The sequence below is a fragment of the Chlamydotis macqueenii genome, chromosome 2 (assembly GCF_036417535.1).
Source record: "Chlamydotis macqueenii isolate bChlMac1 chromosome 2, bChlMac1.mat, whole genome shotgun sequence".
In the NCBI taxonomy this organism is placed as follows: domain Eukaryota; kingdom Metazoa; phylum Chordata; class Aves; order Otidiformes; family Otididae; genus Chlamydotis; species Chlamydotis macqueenii.
Genome location: NC_141557.1, coordinates 146,945,950 through 146,965,781, shown reverse-complemented (window position 1 = coordinate 146,965,781; position 19,832 = coordinate 146,945,950). Strand labels below are relative to the sequence as shown.

Here is a 19,832-nt window from a genome sequence, read left to right as displayed (position 1 = left end):
TTAATAGTTAAAGCTCAAGTTTTTAGCTACAGCCTTTGGTTAAGAAATGGATAATACATCTCTCTTCAGAACTGATAGATAAAAGTGTCAGCAAAGAAGTTAATCATATACTTAGTGTTACTTTTTCTATCAGTGAATACTTTAGATTACTAGAGCTATGCAGGTAAAATTCCATTTGAAGTCTGAATAGACTGAATATTCTACTAAACTTTTGATATGTTTAATCAAGTATGAGGTCTGCTGCTTACCACAGGAATTAACTGACCATAGGTCAAATTTGTACCTGACAAGCACTGTGATTGAAACAATGAAACAGCTGGACTGGGAATACAGCATTAGAGGGAAACAGCATATTTAACACAAATAAATCACCACTCTTACTGTTACTTCCCCAGCAGAGAAGTTGTTCCCATTTATCAATTCTGAACTGGTATAGAACAGAGGTTTCAGAACATATAATTTGTTTCTCATTTGCTTCATTGTGTATGCAATTCTCTCTTTCTCTTTTTGATGACGTGCTCTGGCTACTTACATTAATGCTGTAGGTGGGTTTTTTTTTGTTTGGCTGGTTTGTTTTTATTGGAAACCTTAAGAAATATACGTCTTTCTGGTTTGTTTTTTTTTTTTTCTTCTTGTGTAGGGCTATGACTTGCTTTTGATAGTGCCACATCTTGTTTTAATATTCATGAAAGTTTCATGAAAACATATGGACAATTTAAGATCTGTATAGTCACTTTATGCCAATCCATTTAGTATTAATCTCAGAAACTGTACAACAGTTGTTTCCTTCTTTGTTATTGTACCGATAACTGAGTTTTTGCACTATGTTTCCAGAATACAATTTTTTTAAAGTAAACTGCCTATGTGAGAGGCAGGGAAAAGAAATACAGAGAATACATAGTTTCCAAAGTATGAGAACATTTCTATCTGATTTTTTTCCCTGCCTTTATCTGCATCCAGTTTTGCTTGTAAACTCTGTAGTCTCTGATAGCTGCAGGCAAACCCTTTAGATTTGCACAGAAAGGAACAGTTGCCATGCTTCTACTTGCCTGAATAGTCCGTTGTTAGTGGTGAGCACTTTATTTGTGCTAAAATCAGCTGAATGTAGAAAGTATTCTTTTATGTCAAAAACATCAAAGGGAGGTAATATTTGGGGCTTTTTGCTAATTTGTTTCTTAACAATCTCCACACTTGCTATCGTAATCCTTTTAGTAATACCATCCTGAAATCATGAGTGAGAAATAGGTAATAAATGTAAGGAACAAAAAAACTCCCAGACATATGGGCCCTTTTCTGTCTTTATATTAGTGCTTCTATTTGCTTGTGATATAAATGAGACATTTGACAGAGTGTTGACAGCCCTAGCTCCAAGATGTTGATTTTATGTTATTTCTTCTCTTTACAAAGGCACAGACCTTCATATCCATATGCCTTTTACATTTCAATGGCAAGTCTCAAAAACATTTTACTAAAATGCACAAATTTAATATAATCACTCTATACTATTACCTTGCTAAAATTTTGTGGAGTTAAATAAGTTAGTGTTGATGCATAGATGTTGGAGCATAGTCCAGTTGTTAGAATATAGTCCAATTGTTAGAGTATAGTCCAGTTGTTAGAGTATAGTCCAGTTGCTAGAGCATAGTCTCAGACCCTTCCATGAGTTAGGCAGAGAGCCTCCTATTGTGCTTTTATACCCATAGATCCTCTAACCACCACCAGGTGTCCCTTATCTTTTTCCCACCTCCAGGTGTCCTTGATCTTGTTTTCCTTCTCTTAGAAAGTCCCTTATTTCTCAATCCCATGGCTTCTGATATTCATTGCCCCCAACAAGTTAGCAGAAAAAAAAAAAAAAACAACTATTAATTTCCATTTAATATTTGTTTATAATGGAGCCACTCGAAAGCTTCAGAAGTTTTATTTATTTTCTAACTATATATACAAGATATGAAGAACGCCAACGGAATTTCCTGTGCTTTTGCCCATTGTGGTGGTTTAGCATGGATCACCACGCAGTTTCTCACTCACCCTCCCCCTACCCAGTGGGACAGGGGAGAGAAATTGGGAAGAAAGGAAAACTCGTGGGTTGAGATAAAAACAGTTTACTAAAAATACTAAAAACTACAAAGCTAACAGAATATAAGGATATTAATATATACAAAAATATACAAAATGAACAATGTACAATTTCTCACCACCTGATGTCCGAATGACCAACGCAGCCTGAGCAGCGATCATGGAAACGGCACTGAGCAGCAAGTGAAGGGGAGAGAGCAGGCTAGCAAGGTAGAGGGAACGATGCCAGCAAGCAAGAGAGAAGAAAAGGATGCCAAGGGTGCTTGAACGGGTACCCAAATGGAATGGATGCCAGAAAAGAATGCCCGAAAAGAGTGACCCCTCGCATGAGCAACCCCCACTTATATACTGAGCATGACGTTTATGGCATGGAATATTCTCTTTGGCCAGTTTGGATCAATTATGCTGTCTGTCTTTCTCCCAGCTTCCCACATCTGCACGTTAACGAGACTTTAACAAGACTTGGAAAGCCAGACAATGTCCTTGGTCTCATTAACAACAACTCATATCATCAGAGTGTTTTTATCAACATTCTTCACACACGAAATCCAAAACACACTGGCTACTGAGAAGAAAATTAACTCCATCCCTGCTGAAACCAGGACACTCGTCTTTCTGAATTAATCATTTAACAGATCAGGTCTTTAAATAGCTGTTGAAAATGGACCTCTGTTTTCCAAATAGCTTCTCACTAGCATATTCAGGCAAGGCCTGTAAAAAAGAATGTAACTATATTAAAAATAAGATAATTAAGGTGCTACCTTAATTCACATATAATCTTGTCTTCTGGATCAAATTCTGAAGCTGAATTACTCACTCATTCAAAATCTTTAGCAAAATTCCCACTCATTTTAGGAAGGTTAGAAAGAAAATGCTGATTCTACAAATCTCACAAGAGAATGTAGACTATTACCACTCCCTTTGCAACTTAAATGGTATCATTTATTACATCTAGAAATTTCTATTTTTTTCCCATGAACTGGAAGACAACGTGACTTAAGTTGAGAATTATACTACAAAATATGCATCCATTTATTGTCCTAAGGGACATCCCACTATCTTAAGAAGAGAGATGCATGTTAATTTGAATACTTGAAAGCCAGCAACCAAAAGGAAAAAAAAAAAAAAACTAATTTCATGTTCAAATGAATCTCATCCCTCCCTCATCCAAATGCAGTGTTCCTACTCAAAGAATCATAAAGTTTAAGAAGTGTTAGGGTACTTCAAATTTTGTTCCTTCATAGAAATAAAACAGGCTTAGATGTATTATATAGTGGGACAGCTAGTTAACACATAAATTAGAGTTGATGTTAACTCTGAAGAAATGTCAGTGTGCCAATGTGAAAGGTTTAGTACTATAGGAGAGTTAAAAAAATTAATAATAAAGCATGTAGGGGGAAATTAAGAAAATTTGTATTAAGGGGCTTAAGGGAAGTTCTGGTGAGATATTGAAAGTAGTTGGTATAACTTATTAGTATCTTCCTTTGGTTAATTATTAGTGATACACAAATAGCAGGAAATGGATTACTCTTACATACTGTTTACAAATAAAATAAATCCTGAATCCTTGGGAGTTATTCGTTAGTAGCTTGGAGAGATTAGCTTGGAGAAAGAACATCAAATTCAAGCTGGATTTTCTTTAAGTCTGTCATGATGTAAATATCTCTGTAGGATAGCAGTAATTCTCCTGGAATGGACATTTTTCTTTCAGTTACAGAAACAAAACTAAGTCTATTTCAGAATTAATTTTCTGTTGTTTTTTTTTTTTTTTTTCCCCTGGCTTGATTACTGATCTCATTACAGTTTTAAAGGATTTGTAAATAAAATTAGGAAATCTATTTTAATACTACTATATATATTTTAAAGTTACTTTTTAGTTATTAAGCATTAATTGCACCTCTTTTTTTTTTGCTTTTTTTTTTTACTCCATTTAAAGACATTGGCATTTAAATATGAAGTTTACTCGGAATTTATTTGCTTGTTTCAGTGAAAAACAAGAAATGATGCCAAGTCATTTTGCTGTGCTTCTTAAACTGCTTCTTTGTTTTATTTCAGCATATCATTAAATGTAAAATCATTGTTATTACTAGAGACATGAGGATTTCTGTAAAATAGGATTTATGTTTGTAAGTCATTCTCCCAGATGGGGAACAGGCATCATAATATTTCACATTCACTTTGTTTCACATTCACTTGCTACGATTGCTGGTGTATTTGTTCTGATTTCATTGTGGTATAGATTCCTGTTTACAAATGGAAGCTTTAATTACATTTCAAATTAATACTTTTAGATCTTATTTAGAACTGGAGACAATTTCCTGTTTTTTTTTCTAAAGCTTTAGAGTTTCCTCATATTGCACTTTGAAATGTATTCAGAGGTCAATTTACTGATTTGCAAGTGAAATTTTTCTTAAAACCCATTTATCAACATTTTAGTTATTATAGAATTCACTAAATAAATCCTGCAGGACATAGTGGAGTGGCTCAGTTAGCAGTTACTGTTACATTATAGTTTAACTGTTTTTAGGAATGATAGGAACCTGTGATGTTTTAAAGCAACCAAACTTGTAAGGAAACTTGGTGAGAATTATTAAAATATTGTTAATATATTTAATAGTCTGATAGAAGTTACTGTTTCAAATATGGAAAAGAACAACTCTTGAAGAAAAATAAATAATAAAAATGCTATATTCCTATTTACATATAGATTACTTTACTCTTTCAACTTACAGAAGCCATTGTTTGATTTATTTTATTTCCTAGTCTCCTTTTACTTTGTAGTTATATTTGAACCTCTCTTGACATAGAAAAAAAATAAAATCAGAGGTTTAATTAACAAGCCAAAGTTGGGGAGATATGAGCTTTACTGTTACGCCATCTCAGTGACTTCAGGCAGACACAGGTACACAGAATAGATGTTTGCTGATAGGTTTTGACTAGCATTACAATACTGGCAAAGAAAAAGAAAACACAGAGATTTAAAAACACTGAGCTGATGTGGCACCTCTGCCCACTTCTATTGTTATGCAAAAAAAAAAAAAGGAACTGATATGTTTTAAATTGTGGATTTGAAAAATCACCACAATTAAGTCAACTTAAATCAAGATTGGATTGACTGGCAGTAGATCTCTCTTGGCAGACCTGTCCTCCCTCTTAATGGAGATGTACGAAATTATTTTGTGAATAAAATATCTATTTTCTTTTCTTTGTAATGGTAAAACTTGCTTTTGTTTTATAGATCTATGATGGCAAAGACAACACTGCTCACCTACTGGGTGCGTATACTGGGGCATCATTAAGAGGCCTGACACTAAGTAGTACTTCAAATCATTTGTGGTTGGAATTTAACTCAGATATGGAGGGCACTGATGAAGGTTTTCAGCTTGTGTATACCAGTAAGTATTTGAGAAAACAGTAGTAATAGATTTATGATTTTAAAGGAATGAAAAAGCTTTGCTCATAAAAGGAAAATACAATTAAAAGACAATAATGGTAAAATCAACAGCAAATGACTCATCACTTATCAAAATAATATGATTTCATAATTGTACCTGTAAAAAACCCAAACATGTAGCATACTGAAACCTTGCTTTGACAGTACTTTGCGTAGTTTGATACTTAAACCACTGTCTTTTCTAGTGGGTTATTTTGAAGCTTTTTTCAGTCTTGGAAAGGATAAGAAAAAATAGGATAATTATCAGTTAATTGTATTAGCACACAAAAATATCTAAGAATGTGAGTAGTTTCAAATGTGTAACCAAAACCCATTGTTTTCATAAAGATCATTAATATGTAGAAGATATTCTCCATCTTAAGACTAATGTCAGATTTAACTTTGCATTAGACCAGCAATTTCTGAGTTTGGATTATTGTTTAGAATAATTCAATTTGGAACTAAAATGATAAAGAAGGATTCCTAACAAAAACTTATTACTTATATGTAGATTGACAAAATTAAACCATAAAGATTAGGAGAGGAAAAATCTTTTCAGATCTCTGGCTTAGAAGATCTACAGGAAACAACGAAACACATCTGGTTTCTTAGATGGCAACTTCTGAAAATCATCGAATCATAGAATGGTTTGAGTTGGAAGAGATCTTAGAGATCATCTAGTTCCAACCCCTCTGCCATGGGCAGGGACACCTAACACTAGACCAGGTTGCTCAAAGCCCCATCCAACTTCCAGGGATGAGGCATCCACAGTGTCTCTGGGCAGCCTATTCCAGTGCATCACCACTCTCATAGTGAAGAATTTCTTCCTTATACCTAATCTAAATCTATTTTCTTTCTGTTTAAAGCCATTACCACTTGTCCTATCAATTATTTATCCTAGAGAAATAACATGGATACATGAGGGTGAAACTGATACAGGAGTCCAAAGTCAGACCCTATTACATAAAAATGCGTGTTGCAATTAATATGGATATTTTCACTGAATAGTAGTATCTCAATACAGGATGACAGAGTGCAATCTCTATAGCCATTCCCTTCCCAGTTTTCTTGTAGGCCCTCTTTTGGTATTGGAAGGCTGCTATACAGTTTCCCCAGAACCTTCTCTTCTCCAGGCTGAACAGCCCCAACTCTCTCAGCCTGTCCTCATAAGAGAGGTGCTCCAGCCCTCTGATCATCCTCATGGCCCTCCTCTGGACTCACTCCAACAGGTGCACATCCTTTTTATGTTGGGGGCTCCAGAGCTGGACGCAGTACTCCAGGTGGGATGTCATGAGAGCAGAGTAGAGGGGCAGAATCACTTCCCTTGACCTGCTGGCCACACTTCTTTTGATGCAGCCCAAGATACAGTTAGTTTTCTGGGCTGCCAGCACACATTGCTGGCTCATGTTGAGCTTCTCATCCACCAGCACACCCAAGTCCTTCTCCTCAGACCTGCTCTCAATTTATTCTCCATGCAGCCTGTAATTATGCCTGGGATTGCCCTGATCAATGTGCAGGACCTTGCACTTGGCTTTATTGAACTTCATGAGGTTTGCACGGGTCCACCTCTCCAGCCTGTTAAGGTCCCTCTAGATGGCATATTTTCCCTCCAGTGTGTTGACTGCACCACACAGCTTGGTGTCTTGGCACGCTTGGTTAGAATGCACTCAGTCCCACTGTCCACGTCACCAAAGTTAACCCTAACAGGGTTAGTCCCAGTACCGACCCCGGAGGAACACCACTTGTCACTGGTCTCCACTTGGACATTGATTCATTAACTGCAACTCTGAGTGCAACCGTCCTGGCAATTCCTTATCCACTGAGTGGTCCATCCATCACATCCATGTCTCTCCAGTTTAGAGTCAAGGATGTCATGCAGGACAGTGTCAAATACTTTGCACAAGTCCAAGTAGATGGTATCAGTTGCTCTTCCCTTATCCACAAATGCTGTAACCCCATCATAGAAGGACACCAAATTCATTAGGCACTATTTGCCTTTAGTGAAGCCATGTTGGCTGTCACCAGTCACCTCCTTATCTTCCATGTGCCTTAGCATGGTTTCCAGGAGAATCTGCTCCATCACCTTGCCAGGCACAGAGGTGAGACTGACTGGCCTGTAGTTCCCCGGTTCTTCCTTGTTCCCCTTTTTTTAAAATCGGGGTTATGTTACCCCTTTTCCAATCAGTGGAAACTTCACCAGACTGCCATGACTCAAATATGATGAACAGTGGCTTGGGAATTTCATCCACCAGTTCCCTCAGGACCTGTGGATGTATCTCATCAGATCGCATGGACTTGTGCACTTTCAGGCTACTTGGGTGGTCATGAGCCTGATCTTCTTATATGGTGGAGAGTTCTTCATTCTCCCAGTCCTTGCTTTTTTCTTCTGCAAGTTTGGCAATGTGGCAATAGCCCTTGCAAGTGAAGACTGAGGCAAAAAAAGCCACTGAGTGCATCAGCCTTCTCCATGTCCTGGGTAACCAGGTCTCCCATTTCCTTCCCACATTTTCCATAGTCTTCCTTTTATCACTGATGTGCATATAGAAGCTCGTCTTGTTGGCTTTGATGTCCCTAGTCAGATTTAATTCTCTCAGGGCTTTAGCTTTCCTAACCTAATCCCTGGCTGCTCAGTTTATCTGTATTCCTCCCAGACTACCTGTCCTTGCTTCCACCCTCTGTAGGCTTCCTAATAGTTTTTTGGTGGGTTCAGGTACTTCTTTTTCATCCATTCGGGCCTCCTCAGGTGTTTTTGCCTGACTTTCTCTTGGGATGCATCATTCATGAGCATAGAGGAGGTGATCCTTAATACCAACCAACTTTCTTGGGCCCCTCTTCCCTCCAGGGCTTTATCCCATTGCACTTTGCCCAGTAGGTCCTTGAGGAGGCCAAAGTCTGCTTTCCTGAAGGCCAGGGCAGTGAGCTGGCTCTGTGCCCTCCTTGTTGCCCTAAAGAACTTAAACTCCACCATTTTATGGTCACTGCAACCAAGGCTGCCCTTGAGCTCCACATTCCCCACCAGCCCCTCCTTGTTGGACAGAGCAAGGTGCACCATAGCACCTCTCCTCATTGGCTTCTTTATCACTTGGAGAAGGAGGTTGTCATCTATGCATTCCAGTAACCTCCTGGATTGCTTATGTCCACAAATGTATGTGCAAGTGTATGCACACTTGTATGTACTGTTATATGTGTATATTGATACATATTGTGTATTACTTCTTTACTGTATAATTATTTAATCATCCCTGAATTATTATCTAAAACTGAACTTTTAGGAAGGAGAACAGTATTACAAAGTAATTCTGCAATGCAGCTGTCAACTTCCTTCTTTCTCCCTGTGCCTAAATAATTCATTTTCATATGTTAAAAAAAAAATGTTCTTATACTTGAAAAACTCTCCATCATGTCTTAGGAACTATTTCTAATAAAAATAATGTAGGTCTAGCAGAATAGAAAAGATTTCAAGATACTACAAGAGTATGTAATTATTTCTCAGGTGAAAGTTGCATAATTATACCACATAATAGACTGTGATAGTATTGGACTGTACCCTATGATTAAAGATAGTCCTTCCAGTTCTGTGTTACTATGTAAGTTTCAAGGTATTTCATTTTTCTTATTCATATAGGCACCTCCAAGCCCAGTACTTGCACCTTATCATTAGCATTTCCTGTCTTTTGAGACAGGCATTCTTGCAGAATACACATTGTTAGCCTGAATAGTTATTAGCCTGAACAGTGCTGGATCTTCTTTTGAAGATATTTGCAGAACTGGAAGAGAATAAGTGAGAAAAAGTCATGAGTCAAAATAAAGATAGGGAGGAAAGAGGAAAAGAAAAAAAAAGATGCAAAGGCAGTCACTCGTCACCTCCCATAAGCAGACCAATGCCCAGCCAGTCTCTGAGCAATGGCCCGTTTGGAAAGACTATCCTCCAGTTCTATTGCTCAGCATGACATTATATGGCATGGAATATCTCTTTGGTCAGTTGGCATCAGCTGTCCCAGCTGTGTCTTCTTGCCCACATCCAGCCTACTTGTTGCGGAGGCAGAGTGAGAAATAGAGAAGGACTTGATGTTGTGCAACTACTGCTCAACAATAGCTTAGTTATCAACACTTGTTTAGTCAATCTAAAATACAGCACCATATGGACTGCTGTGAAGATAATTAATTCCATCCCAATCAGAGTTGGTATACACCTCCTTTACATTCTCCCTTCGGATTTATACACATGGATAAGATCCTCCCTGAGCCTTCTCTACTCCAGGCTCTCTCAGCCTTGCCATGGGAGAGATGGTCCCATCCCTTAATCATCTTAGAGGCCCTTTGCTGGACTCTGCATCTCTCTTGTACTGAGGAGCCCAGAACTGGACACTGTACTCCAGATGTGGTGTCCAGCATATTCTGAAGATGAAGTTGTTCCTCCTCAGGTGCAAGACCTTGCACTTCTTGTTGAACTTCCTGAGGTTCATGTTCACCCATTTCTCCAGCCTGTTGAGGTGTCTCTGGGTGGCAGCATGATCCTTTGGCGCACCAGACACCCCTGCCAGTTTGGTGTTATCAGCAAACTTGGTGAGGGTACACTCTGCTCTATCATCCAGTTCATTAATGAAAATGTTGAAGATGTTGGACCCAGTATTGATCCCTAGAGCACACCACTAGTTACTGGCCTCCAACTAGAATTCATGCCACTGGTCATCACCCATTGTCCATTTCCCATTTTGGGAAAGACAGCTAATACTAATTTTGCATAGATATAGACAAAAAAAACCTTCCAAAGGAACCTGCTTACCCTGATGCTTTTAAGCAGTAAACCAAATACCCACAAGCTCTAATGAAACATCCTGTGTCTTAAGGGACACATTGTGAGCATCCGTGCTCTTTCAATTGTCTAAAATAGCCAACTATTGCCATTCTAAATCCCCTTCACTATGCCCATAGCTACCAGATGCTTCTCGTGAAGGATACAGTTTTCCTTTAGTTCCTGTTGCCAGAACTGCCAACACACTAGATAGCGGAAATACACTTAGAACAGCAAAACCACAGCTAGTACCTATGCTTAGGCAACGGAGTTACATGTTCACCCTCAAGAGCGAAGTGATAGTCAAAAAGACTGCTTTGGTTCTGTAATTGTAGGCTGGTCATCCAGAGATGAGGATATCTCAGGAATCAAGGCACATTTTAACTTCTTTTCACATAGCGTGATCAACAATTTTCTTAGAAAACAGGAAATTCTAACTGGTCAGTAAGTATCCAAACTGGCAATATCAAAAAAGGTTCTTCATCTGGGACTCACATTAGCCTCTTTTAGTGCAGTCTGTGCTGGGAAACTATAGCTTAGCTAGGAATGAGAAAAATTCATGTCAGAGGTTGTGGAGGTTCTTCAGGAGCTGAGCCATTTTCAGTGAGACATTAAGTGAGTTGAAGTAAAAACAGAAGATAGAACATTTGACCTGGGTTGTTTGGGGTTTTTGTTTGTTTTGTTGTTTTTTTTTTTTCTTCCTTATGTGAGCAAACAGCCTTATGGAACCTGAAGCATTTTTTTTCTGTAAAACAAAATAATGAACCTTTCTTCAATCAGTCAACCATAATGATTCAGTACCTGAGGAGAGATTGTGAAAGGCTACCAACAGTTGACAAATGTCAACTGATGGTCAAATACTGTGTAAATTACTTCACTGAACAATGCAGACATGAAAACCCCTTCATTTGATCCCATTTCACCTACATGTCAGAATATCAATCTGACACTAAGTGCCTTTTTTACCTACAGTTTGAGCTGCATGATATTGGTAAAATGCATTTGATTTTGAACAAAGTGAGGTTTTGAACTGCTTCTCAGTTAATAACAGAAAACCTTATTTGGCACAGAAAATCTTTCTCTGAAATTACAGTTTTTGTTTCCTCAAATGTCAATATGCTTACCTATTTCTGTACAATGCAGGAGTCATTTTGTTTCCTTCTTGTTCCACATCTCTTAATACTCCAAAATGTTCAAATTGTTTGGCTTGAATTCTCTATATCATTATTATCATTGCTTCCTGCATGTAGTTTTTTAATTTACAAACTACTAAATACAGGATTAGAATAGAGATTATATTTATTTGGCGCTGTAGGTGCTATTGTGCCGCTGGTGTTACTGTGCACAATAGTAACAAACATCTGCTGTTCAAATTTGTTTATGAGCCTTTAAATGTCTATTCTCAAACTAGATTGTCATCAAAGTAAATGGGCAGTCACTTTAACTGCCATTTTGTCATTTATCATATCATTTTAGAACTGATTGTTAATGAATTTTCTTCTCAGTCTTTAATTTGAGTCTTAGGAAAAATTAAGTTATGACACAGTTTGACTCTGAGTAGGAGGTATAGAGAGTTATCCTATTTAGACTGTTTAAAAACAGAGAAGATGATACCTTAAATATGTTGTTACATGAACTCTGAAAATGTTTGTTTTCCATTAGAAAACAGCAAATCTTAATTTCATCAATGTATTTACCTGTTTGATTTTGTAACTACAATGTTGTATTCATGCCACAGGTTTTGAGCTTTCACATTGTGAGGACCCTGGTGTGCCACAGTTTGGATATAAAATCAGCGACCAAGGCCATTTTGCTGGAAGCACTATAATTTATGGATGCAATCCAGGTTACACACTCCATGGAAGTAGCCTTCTGAAGTGTATGACTGGGGAAAGAAGAGCATGGGACTATCCTCTGCCATCATGTATTGGTATTACAGTCCTTTATTTTTATTTTCTTTAATTTACTTATAATATTATCTGAATATAAGAAAGAAAAAAATCACAAAGATTCTTAGATCTATATGAAATCTCATCTGTATTTATACAGATCTATTTACAAACGCATGTACGGATCTCTGCATAGATTTAATCTAAGTCTATATGAGGGGTGTTGCCTTTTTTAGGTTTAAAAAAGATAGTAATTATTAAACATTCATGCATACTGAAATTCCTAATATGTGAAAATCTAGTTATAGTAAACAAATTGTTGACATAAAAAGACAGCTTAATCAGAAAGTTAGACCATGTATGTTTTATGAGAAGTTATAAAACCAGTATTTATTTCTCAATTTTTTTCTAAATATCATTAAACTAGAAAAAAAAATTATATATTTATATATAAACACTATAAAATAAATTAAAAGAAAAACTTAAAGATACAAAGAGATACAGAGTTATATTGTGTTTTTGTCACTCAACTTCTGCTCTGTTGCTGTGAGGAGTAACACAATATTATACATCTTGTTACAATATCACAATAACTTTACAAGTTGTGCAGGTACCTAGAGGCTCAATTTCTTCCACGGGAGAGTAAAGAGAACACAAAATTCAAATATTCTAGTAATTTTCATTCTTTTTCATATCCTTTTAGAGGAAATTGGAATTGAGTGACTAGGGGAAGCAAGGGAAGAAATGCACTTTGTGCCTAGATTTAAGTTTGACAGAAAACTATGTACTTTAGCCTATTTTTATCAAGACATAAAGTCAATTTAGGAAAAGTATGCAACAAATAGGAACAGAACAACTCTCTTAGAGTAATAATTGGGGAATAAATGCTTAAATCTCAGATTTGTGGTAAGCCTTAACTAATTTCTGCATCATTTAGGATATATGAAAACCAGAGAATTAGGGGGAAAGCATGGCATTGGAACATACAAGTAGAAAATAGGAGGTGTACAAAGAAGACAGAAGTTGAAATAAAAGGATCAAATGAAATGTGAAGGTGCCAGAAAGTTGAAATTAAAAGTTTGAACAGCAAATTACATTTTCAATTCCATTATAAGCATTAAAAATCACAGGAAGTATCACCGTAGTAACACTCAGGTATATGTATGAGTGAGTTCTTGCTTAGTTTTTAAACAGACCAAGGTAAATATGTCTAAATTTATTCCTTCATTTTTTTTTATCAATGACCTGGATTATATACTATGCGCTATTTATACTAACTGTGGGAGATTCAGCTTTCTCATATTCTAAGCAAATATTCAAGACCTCATATAGTTCAAATCTAGAATGTCTTCTGGAAGAGGATCACTAGAATAGCTCACAGATAGGAGAAAAACACTATTCTCCTGTGTCCCTTACATGGCAGAGGCTGTTTAGAGGAAGGTCCCTGGATTTAATTATTCAGCAGACCCTCTGCTAAATAGATGCATACAGCTCAAATGATATAGGGTGGCCACCATTGGATTAGGAAGTGAGCTAGATACAGAGCTGATATAAACTAATAAGAAATATCAACAGACTGAAATCCAGAGCTGAATCTGGACCTCTGTTAAAAGTGGTAATATGCTGCATATACTCAAGGTTTTATATTATTTTTTTATTTCAATACTAGTAAGCCACCCAACTGAAATTACTATCTTTCAAAAAAATTACACAAATTAAACAGCTAGGTTTTGCACTGTCACCAGAAAGTTTGTGAAAACTACATTATAATAATTCCAAAATGATCTATATAAGTGAATCTATTTAGAATATGAATCAATCTGTGGTGTAAACTTCATGAGTTTTAAATTAATCATATTCAAAACATATTAGTCTGCTATTCACTGGGAGGTTATTTATCCATCCAGTTCAGAATACCATGTGTTTGTATGTATTGCTCTTCATTAAGCAAACGAAAGTACATAGATGGTGTCATTTAAATGAGCTTAGAAATTATTTGTATTTATTTTGTTTATATCAATTAGGTATTTCTCCATAGCCAAGTGTTCTGGTTTTGTTAGTGAGGGGGGGCCTAAGGTGGTAGCTTCCTTAGGAAACTGCTAGAAGTCGCTCCCCTTTGTTCAGTGGACTCGGCCGGGCCTAGGGCGGACCCGCTGCTGGCCAAGGCCGAGCCAATTGGTAGCAGAATGTCCCGTGATAACGCCTCTGCGATAACGTATTTAAGTAGGGGAAAACAGGAAAAAGAGGAGGAGAAGATGTGAAGCAGCTGAGCGGGGGGCAGAGAGGGGGAGGCGCGAGCCTCATGGGCCTTGCAGGCCTCACCCTCTGGCCTCCCGCCGGGCAGCAGACTGGGCCCAACTCGGCCCGGCCCGGCTGCAAGAAGTGGAGAGGAGATGAGAAGTGAATAAGATGTAAAAAGGATCCTGAGAGGCGTCTGCCAGCCTGTTGTGAGGAACGGCTGCAGACGCCAAGGTCAGTGAAGAAGGAGGGGGAGGAGTAATATGGCTCCTGGCCAAGATTCCTCTGCAACTCGTGGTGAAGACCATGGTGGAGCGGGTTGTCCCCCTGCAGCCCATGGAGGTCCACGGAGGGGCAGAGATCCACCTGCAGCTCGTGGAGGACCCCACGCCAGAGCAGGTGGAGGCCTGAAGGAGGCTGTGGCCCGTGGAGGGCCGCTGGGACAGCTGTTCTAGAGGGACTGCACCCCGTGGAAGAGATGACCCACGCCGGAGCAGTTTCACAAAGGACTGTGGCCCGTGGGAGGGACCCCACGCTGGAGCAGAGGAGGAATGCGAGGAGTTCTTCCCCTGACGATGATACAGGGGCGTAAAACAACGCGTGATGAACTGACCGCGACCCCCATTCCCTTTTCCCCCCCCGTGCCGCTCGGGAGGGGAAGGTAGTAGAGATAATGTTAAACCCGGGAAGAGGGAGGGGTGGGGGGAGGTTATCTTGTTCCCTGTCTCATTCTCCTGCTAATTTTAGAAAATAAATGAATAGTTTTCCCCAAGTCGAGTCTGTTTTGCCCGTGACGGTAACTTTAAGGATTTCTCCCCGTCCTTATCTCAAACCTTGAGCCGTTTTTCTTATATCATCTCCCCCTGTTCTCTCGGAGGGTGGGGGGAGCGGGAGAGAGACTGCGTAGTCTGGTCCTGATCAGGGCTGAACTACGACACCAAGTAGTAAAATATGTTGCTTACATCCCGAGAAGAGTTGAACAGATGTAAAGCTATTGTCTGTATGAGCAGTAGTATCCATCCCAACTTGAGGATTGCATGAGTTTGGCTAAATAGATTTTTTAAAGAATTTTAATGAGAACAAGTGAGTTTTTTATGTAGACAAACTTAAGAAATCAAAGAGTTTTTCAATGCCAATTGTAAATATTGACCTTGAATTCCACGTACCTTCTGGTTTTTCATGTTAATTAAGGATCACTGCAGGTTCCTTAAAATACTCTTGAAGGGATGCAGTATGAGTCCTATAAAATGTCTCAGATATCAGTTGATGTCTGCTTGGGTTGAAAAATATATATTGATGTCTTAGTAATGATACAACATAAGAAAATTGGCTAGAAGAGAACTGGGAAGCAGAAGGGCAGTTAAGAAAAGCACAAAAAGATCAGTAAGAAAAGGCATGCTCAGATTAGAAGTGTTCCTCAAAGAAAACAACAAAATTGCATCACAATGTTTTTTATACAGGACTGAGACCTCTTTTAGATATCTCTTTAATACGTCCAGACAAAAGCCTGAGTCTGAACATCTCTTAGTCATCCAGGACCAAAACAGCCAGTTTTTGAGACTTTAAATTTACTAATGGATTAAATAGCAGAAGGTGGAGATGAATCTGCAGTAAAACTGTTCTAACATTTCTGGTTTATAGGAATCCTTGTTTCAACATTTACTTTTAGTTAGAATCATATTGAAACAAAGCTTCTTTGCTATGAAAGGGAAAAAAAAAAAGATATTATTTTTGCAACACTGATGCCCTTTATTTCCAGAGTACTTGTTTATGAGGCAGGTAGCTGTATGCCCTCAAGTTTTTTCCTTATAAGAACTTGATCTCAGCCCACCACGAGATCTTTTGGGGTCTACAAATTGTTCAGGCTAACTCTGAGAATCTGTGAAAATAGTGATGCTTTGCATGAAATATTTTAGGTTGACATGTACAAATAAAATTATTTCCTGGATATTTATGAGCTGCATAAGTCAACAGACACTTTAATTTGCTGCTACTATCAGAACTTGGCTTAAAAATGGTATCTTGTTTTAGTATCAATTTATAGAAGAATGTGACATTGAAAAGAAAATAACAAAACTGTCTTCAAGGTGTTGTAGTAATCATAAATCTTAAATATGTAATAAATGTTACAAATCAACATACTATCCATGGAATTTGCAGGAAGAAATGTAATATAATACATAGTTCCTTTAACTAGACATTCTTAGAAGAATCTTTAGTGTTGACACTTGGAGGCAAAATTAAGATTCTTAATTAGTATTGTCTTCATAGTAAGCACTCTGGAAATCTAAGATAAAGAGAGTTTTGCTCTGTTACTTCTGCCTGCAATCTGAGAGGATGCTGCTTTCTGAGAAGTCATCACTTGTACAGCTGATTCAGCAACCAGCAAAAGAGGGGAGCTGGAACCTTGCTGGAGAGACAGATATAAGCCACTGGAGAGAGAGGGAAACTTCAAAAATCATAACAAAAAAAAAAGCAAATTGGTTATGCTCTGTGACAATTAGAAATTATAAACTTGTAGATGTTCAGTGGTCCAGGATGAAATGTAATTAATTTTAAATTTCATTCAGATTGTCAGTGAGTAATTTTTTCCTTATAGTGTACTCTATTTATGTCCTTACTCTACTGGAAGAATAATAGACTATGCTATCCTCTGAGCTGAATAATTATGAAAGATTTTTTTTAAAGAGTATTTAGAAATTAACAGATAGGCAAAGTGCTTAAAAAAGATATGAAAAGCCACCTGTCTCTGCAAATTTGCTTTTATTATGTCAGAAAATCCATCAAGAGTAGCATTTGAATTCTATTTTATCACAGAACTCACAGATCATAAGGTAATAAATCTCTCAAATACATATTTTAGTTGATGTTAAATCAAAATAAAACTGCATTTTAACTATACCAAGAGATCTAATCAAAGCATTATTTCGGCTTTGCACTTCACAAGAGAGAAAGTGTTAGAGGGACTTTGAAAGCAAGGAAAGAGAAATAGGAAAGCTTTAAAGGTCTTTAGGATCTATGTTTTAAAAAATCAGGCTTTCTAAAAGATTAGATATTAAGATTATTAAATACTCAGTTTTGCCTAATGACTGGCTGAGGCCATCGAAGAGGGAGCTGCTTAACCATCTGTTATCCTCTAAGAAATACTAGAGCTTCACTGTCAGGAAAAGTTTTGAGTAAAAAGTTTTACAAGTTATTTTCTTCTAGGCTGAAAGGCTGATCTTCTCTCTGAATAGCCTGCTTTTATTTAGTATGTTTCCTCTCTTTTTAAATATATACATATATTTCAAATACAACCACATTTACACATTCCTATCCCAAGGCACTTCAAGTCCTTATACATTGTCTTACAATCTTAGGGAATACAGTCAGTTGTGTTACATATTCAGCAAGAGACTAGATGTATAAATTGATAGTCCAGATGATTAGTTGGAAGACCATCTGTAATGAACTGAAAGTAACATATTATGTAATGTTGTTTTTTGTTAGCTGAATGTGGAGGCCGTTTTAAAGGAGAATCATCAGGAAGAATCTTATCTCCTGGCTATCCTTTTCCCTATGACAATAACCTGCGTTGCATGTGGGTGATTGAAGTAGACCCAGGAAATATTGTCAGGTATGGAAAAATAATATTGCAATTATAACAAATATTTTTTATTATATAATAACCAAATCTTACCTGTACAGTAGAGATTTAAAAAAGGATTTAGCTTAAAGCTTAAGACGCAGCTCAAGGCTAGTATTTTTGGCATTCTTTTTTTCAATAAACATTACCTGATGAAGATCAAGCTTTGCAATTGGTTATAATTTTGTGAAACTGATGAATTTTAAACCAATTCATATATGTATATATACAAACATATGTACAAGCTAGAACTGTTAACTGGAAATCCAATTAAAGATATCTAATATGGATGTTATTTTAATACCAAAGTTATAAGATTGAATATGTAAGAAGTGCTGAATTCAGCAGAACCGTTTAGTGGAAAGTCTACATTTAAAAAAAAAAAAACCCTACATTTCAGTAGTTCTTTTTTTGGTTAGACATTTATTCACACTGTATAGCTAATTGCATGAGTTTACAGTTCTCTTTAATTTGTTTTGATGAGAATGTGATACATAATATTTTTTAAAAGTAACAAAACTATTTTCTGAAAAGATTGTGTGGATCCTTATAGAATGTTTGTATGGCTAAAGTAATGCATTATTTCAAAGTAGACAAATTAAAGTATTGTTAGTTTTTTTTTCTTTCAAATACATTTCTGTATTGGGCTTTTATGCATCCTAAGATAAAGGTGTGAAACATTATGGAAAATCGCCTTGGAAATCAAAGTTTATTTGCTTTTTTTTTGGTTTAGTTTTGTTGCTAAAGATATGTTGTTGAGTAATAAAAAAGCTGACAATAAAATCATGGTATTCTTTCAGCCTCCAGTTTCTTGCTTTTGATACTGAGGCATCCCATGACATTCTACGAGTTTGGGATGGTCCACCTGAGAATGAGATGTTACTTAAAGAAATTAGTGGATCCCTTGTTCCTGAAGGCATTCACAGTACACTCAACATAGTAACTATCCAGTTTGACACAGATTTTTATATCAGCAAGTCTGGATTTGCCATACAATTTTCAAGTAAGTTGATTAATTTATTTTTTTTTTTTTAATAAGGTAGTTCACTCAAAGATCATTGTAGTGCTGGGAACAGTTGAAGTCGGTGACAACATTTCTGACTCTATTAGGGAAGAATTGATCGAGACTTACAGATTTGTTGTAAAGCTATAGTTTTACCTTAAGAGCAAAAAAAAAAAAAAAAAAATCATGTACCTTGTCTGGCTTTGTTTCAAGGGCAGCTGGGGCAGTGCCAGAATGCTCATAATTATGACTAGTGTTTTACAGAAAGGAGGTGACATTGGTATGTTAAAGGCTCCATCCTTTTCTAATCAATAAGAGTTTGTTCTTTCAGGAACATCTGTGTAGAGTTTTCATTCCTGCTGCGCTTGTACAGGATGAAATGGGAAATAGCACTATAGGAACAGCAGTCCTTCTCCCTTCTGCCTTCTAGTGCTATTTCATCTTATTGCAGGCAGCATGATGACGAATCTAAACAGTTAACTGTTATTAAATCCTTTTAGACATTTTTAGTGCTGTTACAGAAAAAAAATCATTGAGTGAGGTCCGTTTTGACCTTTTTCAGTGAAATTTATATATATGCTTTCAAGATTAGCAAGATCTGTTCTCATATCATCATTTTGTTTAGCAGTAGCAATGTTTCTAACACGAATTGACACAGAGACTCTTAATGATAATGTTACTTGCCTTGTGCTTCCTGTGTTTGGTAGTTGTTATTAGCTCTTCTTTTCCCCTATCCTCATTCTTTCTATGCATATAACCATACATGTGTGCGC

At 37.0% G+C, this 19,832-nt stretch overlaps 1 protein-coding gene across 4 annotated transcripts in view; it reads left to right on the top strand.

Annotated features, from left to right (window-relative positions):
• The window catches only part of CSMD3 (CUB and Sushi multiple domains 3), a 743,929-nt gene that overhangs the window by 464,250 nt on the left and 259,847 nt on the right, over positions 1 to 19,832 (top strand). For all 4 annotated transcript variants that reach the window (XM_086741185.1, XM_086741184.1, XM_086741183.1 and 1 more), the window contains 4 exons: positions 5,315 to 5,471; positions 12,043 to 12,234; positions 17,921 to 18,047; positions 18,857 to 19,059. In XM_086741185.1, the coding sequence (XP_086597311.1) occupies positions 5,315 to 5,471; positions 12,043 to 12,234; positions 17,921 to 18,047; positions 18,857 to 19,059 (679 nt within the window). The remainder of the gene's footprint in view (positions 1 to 5,314; positions 5,472 to 12,042; positions 12,235 to 17,920; positions 18,048 to 18,856; positions 19,060 to 19,832) is intronic.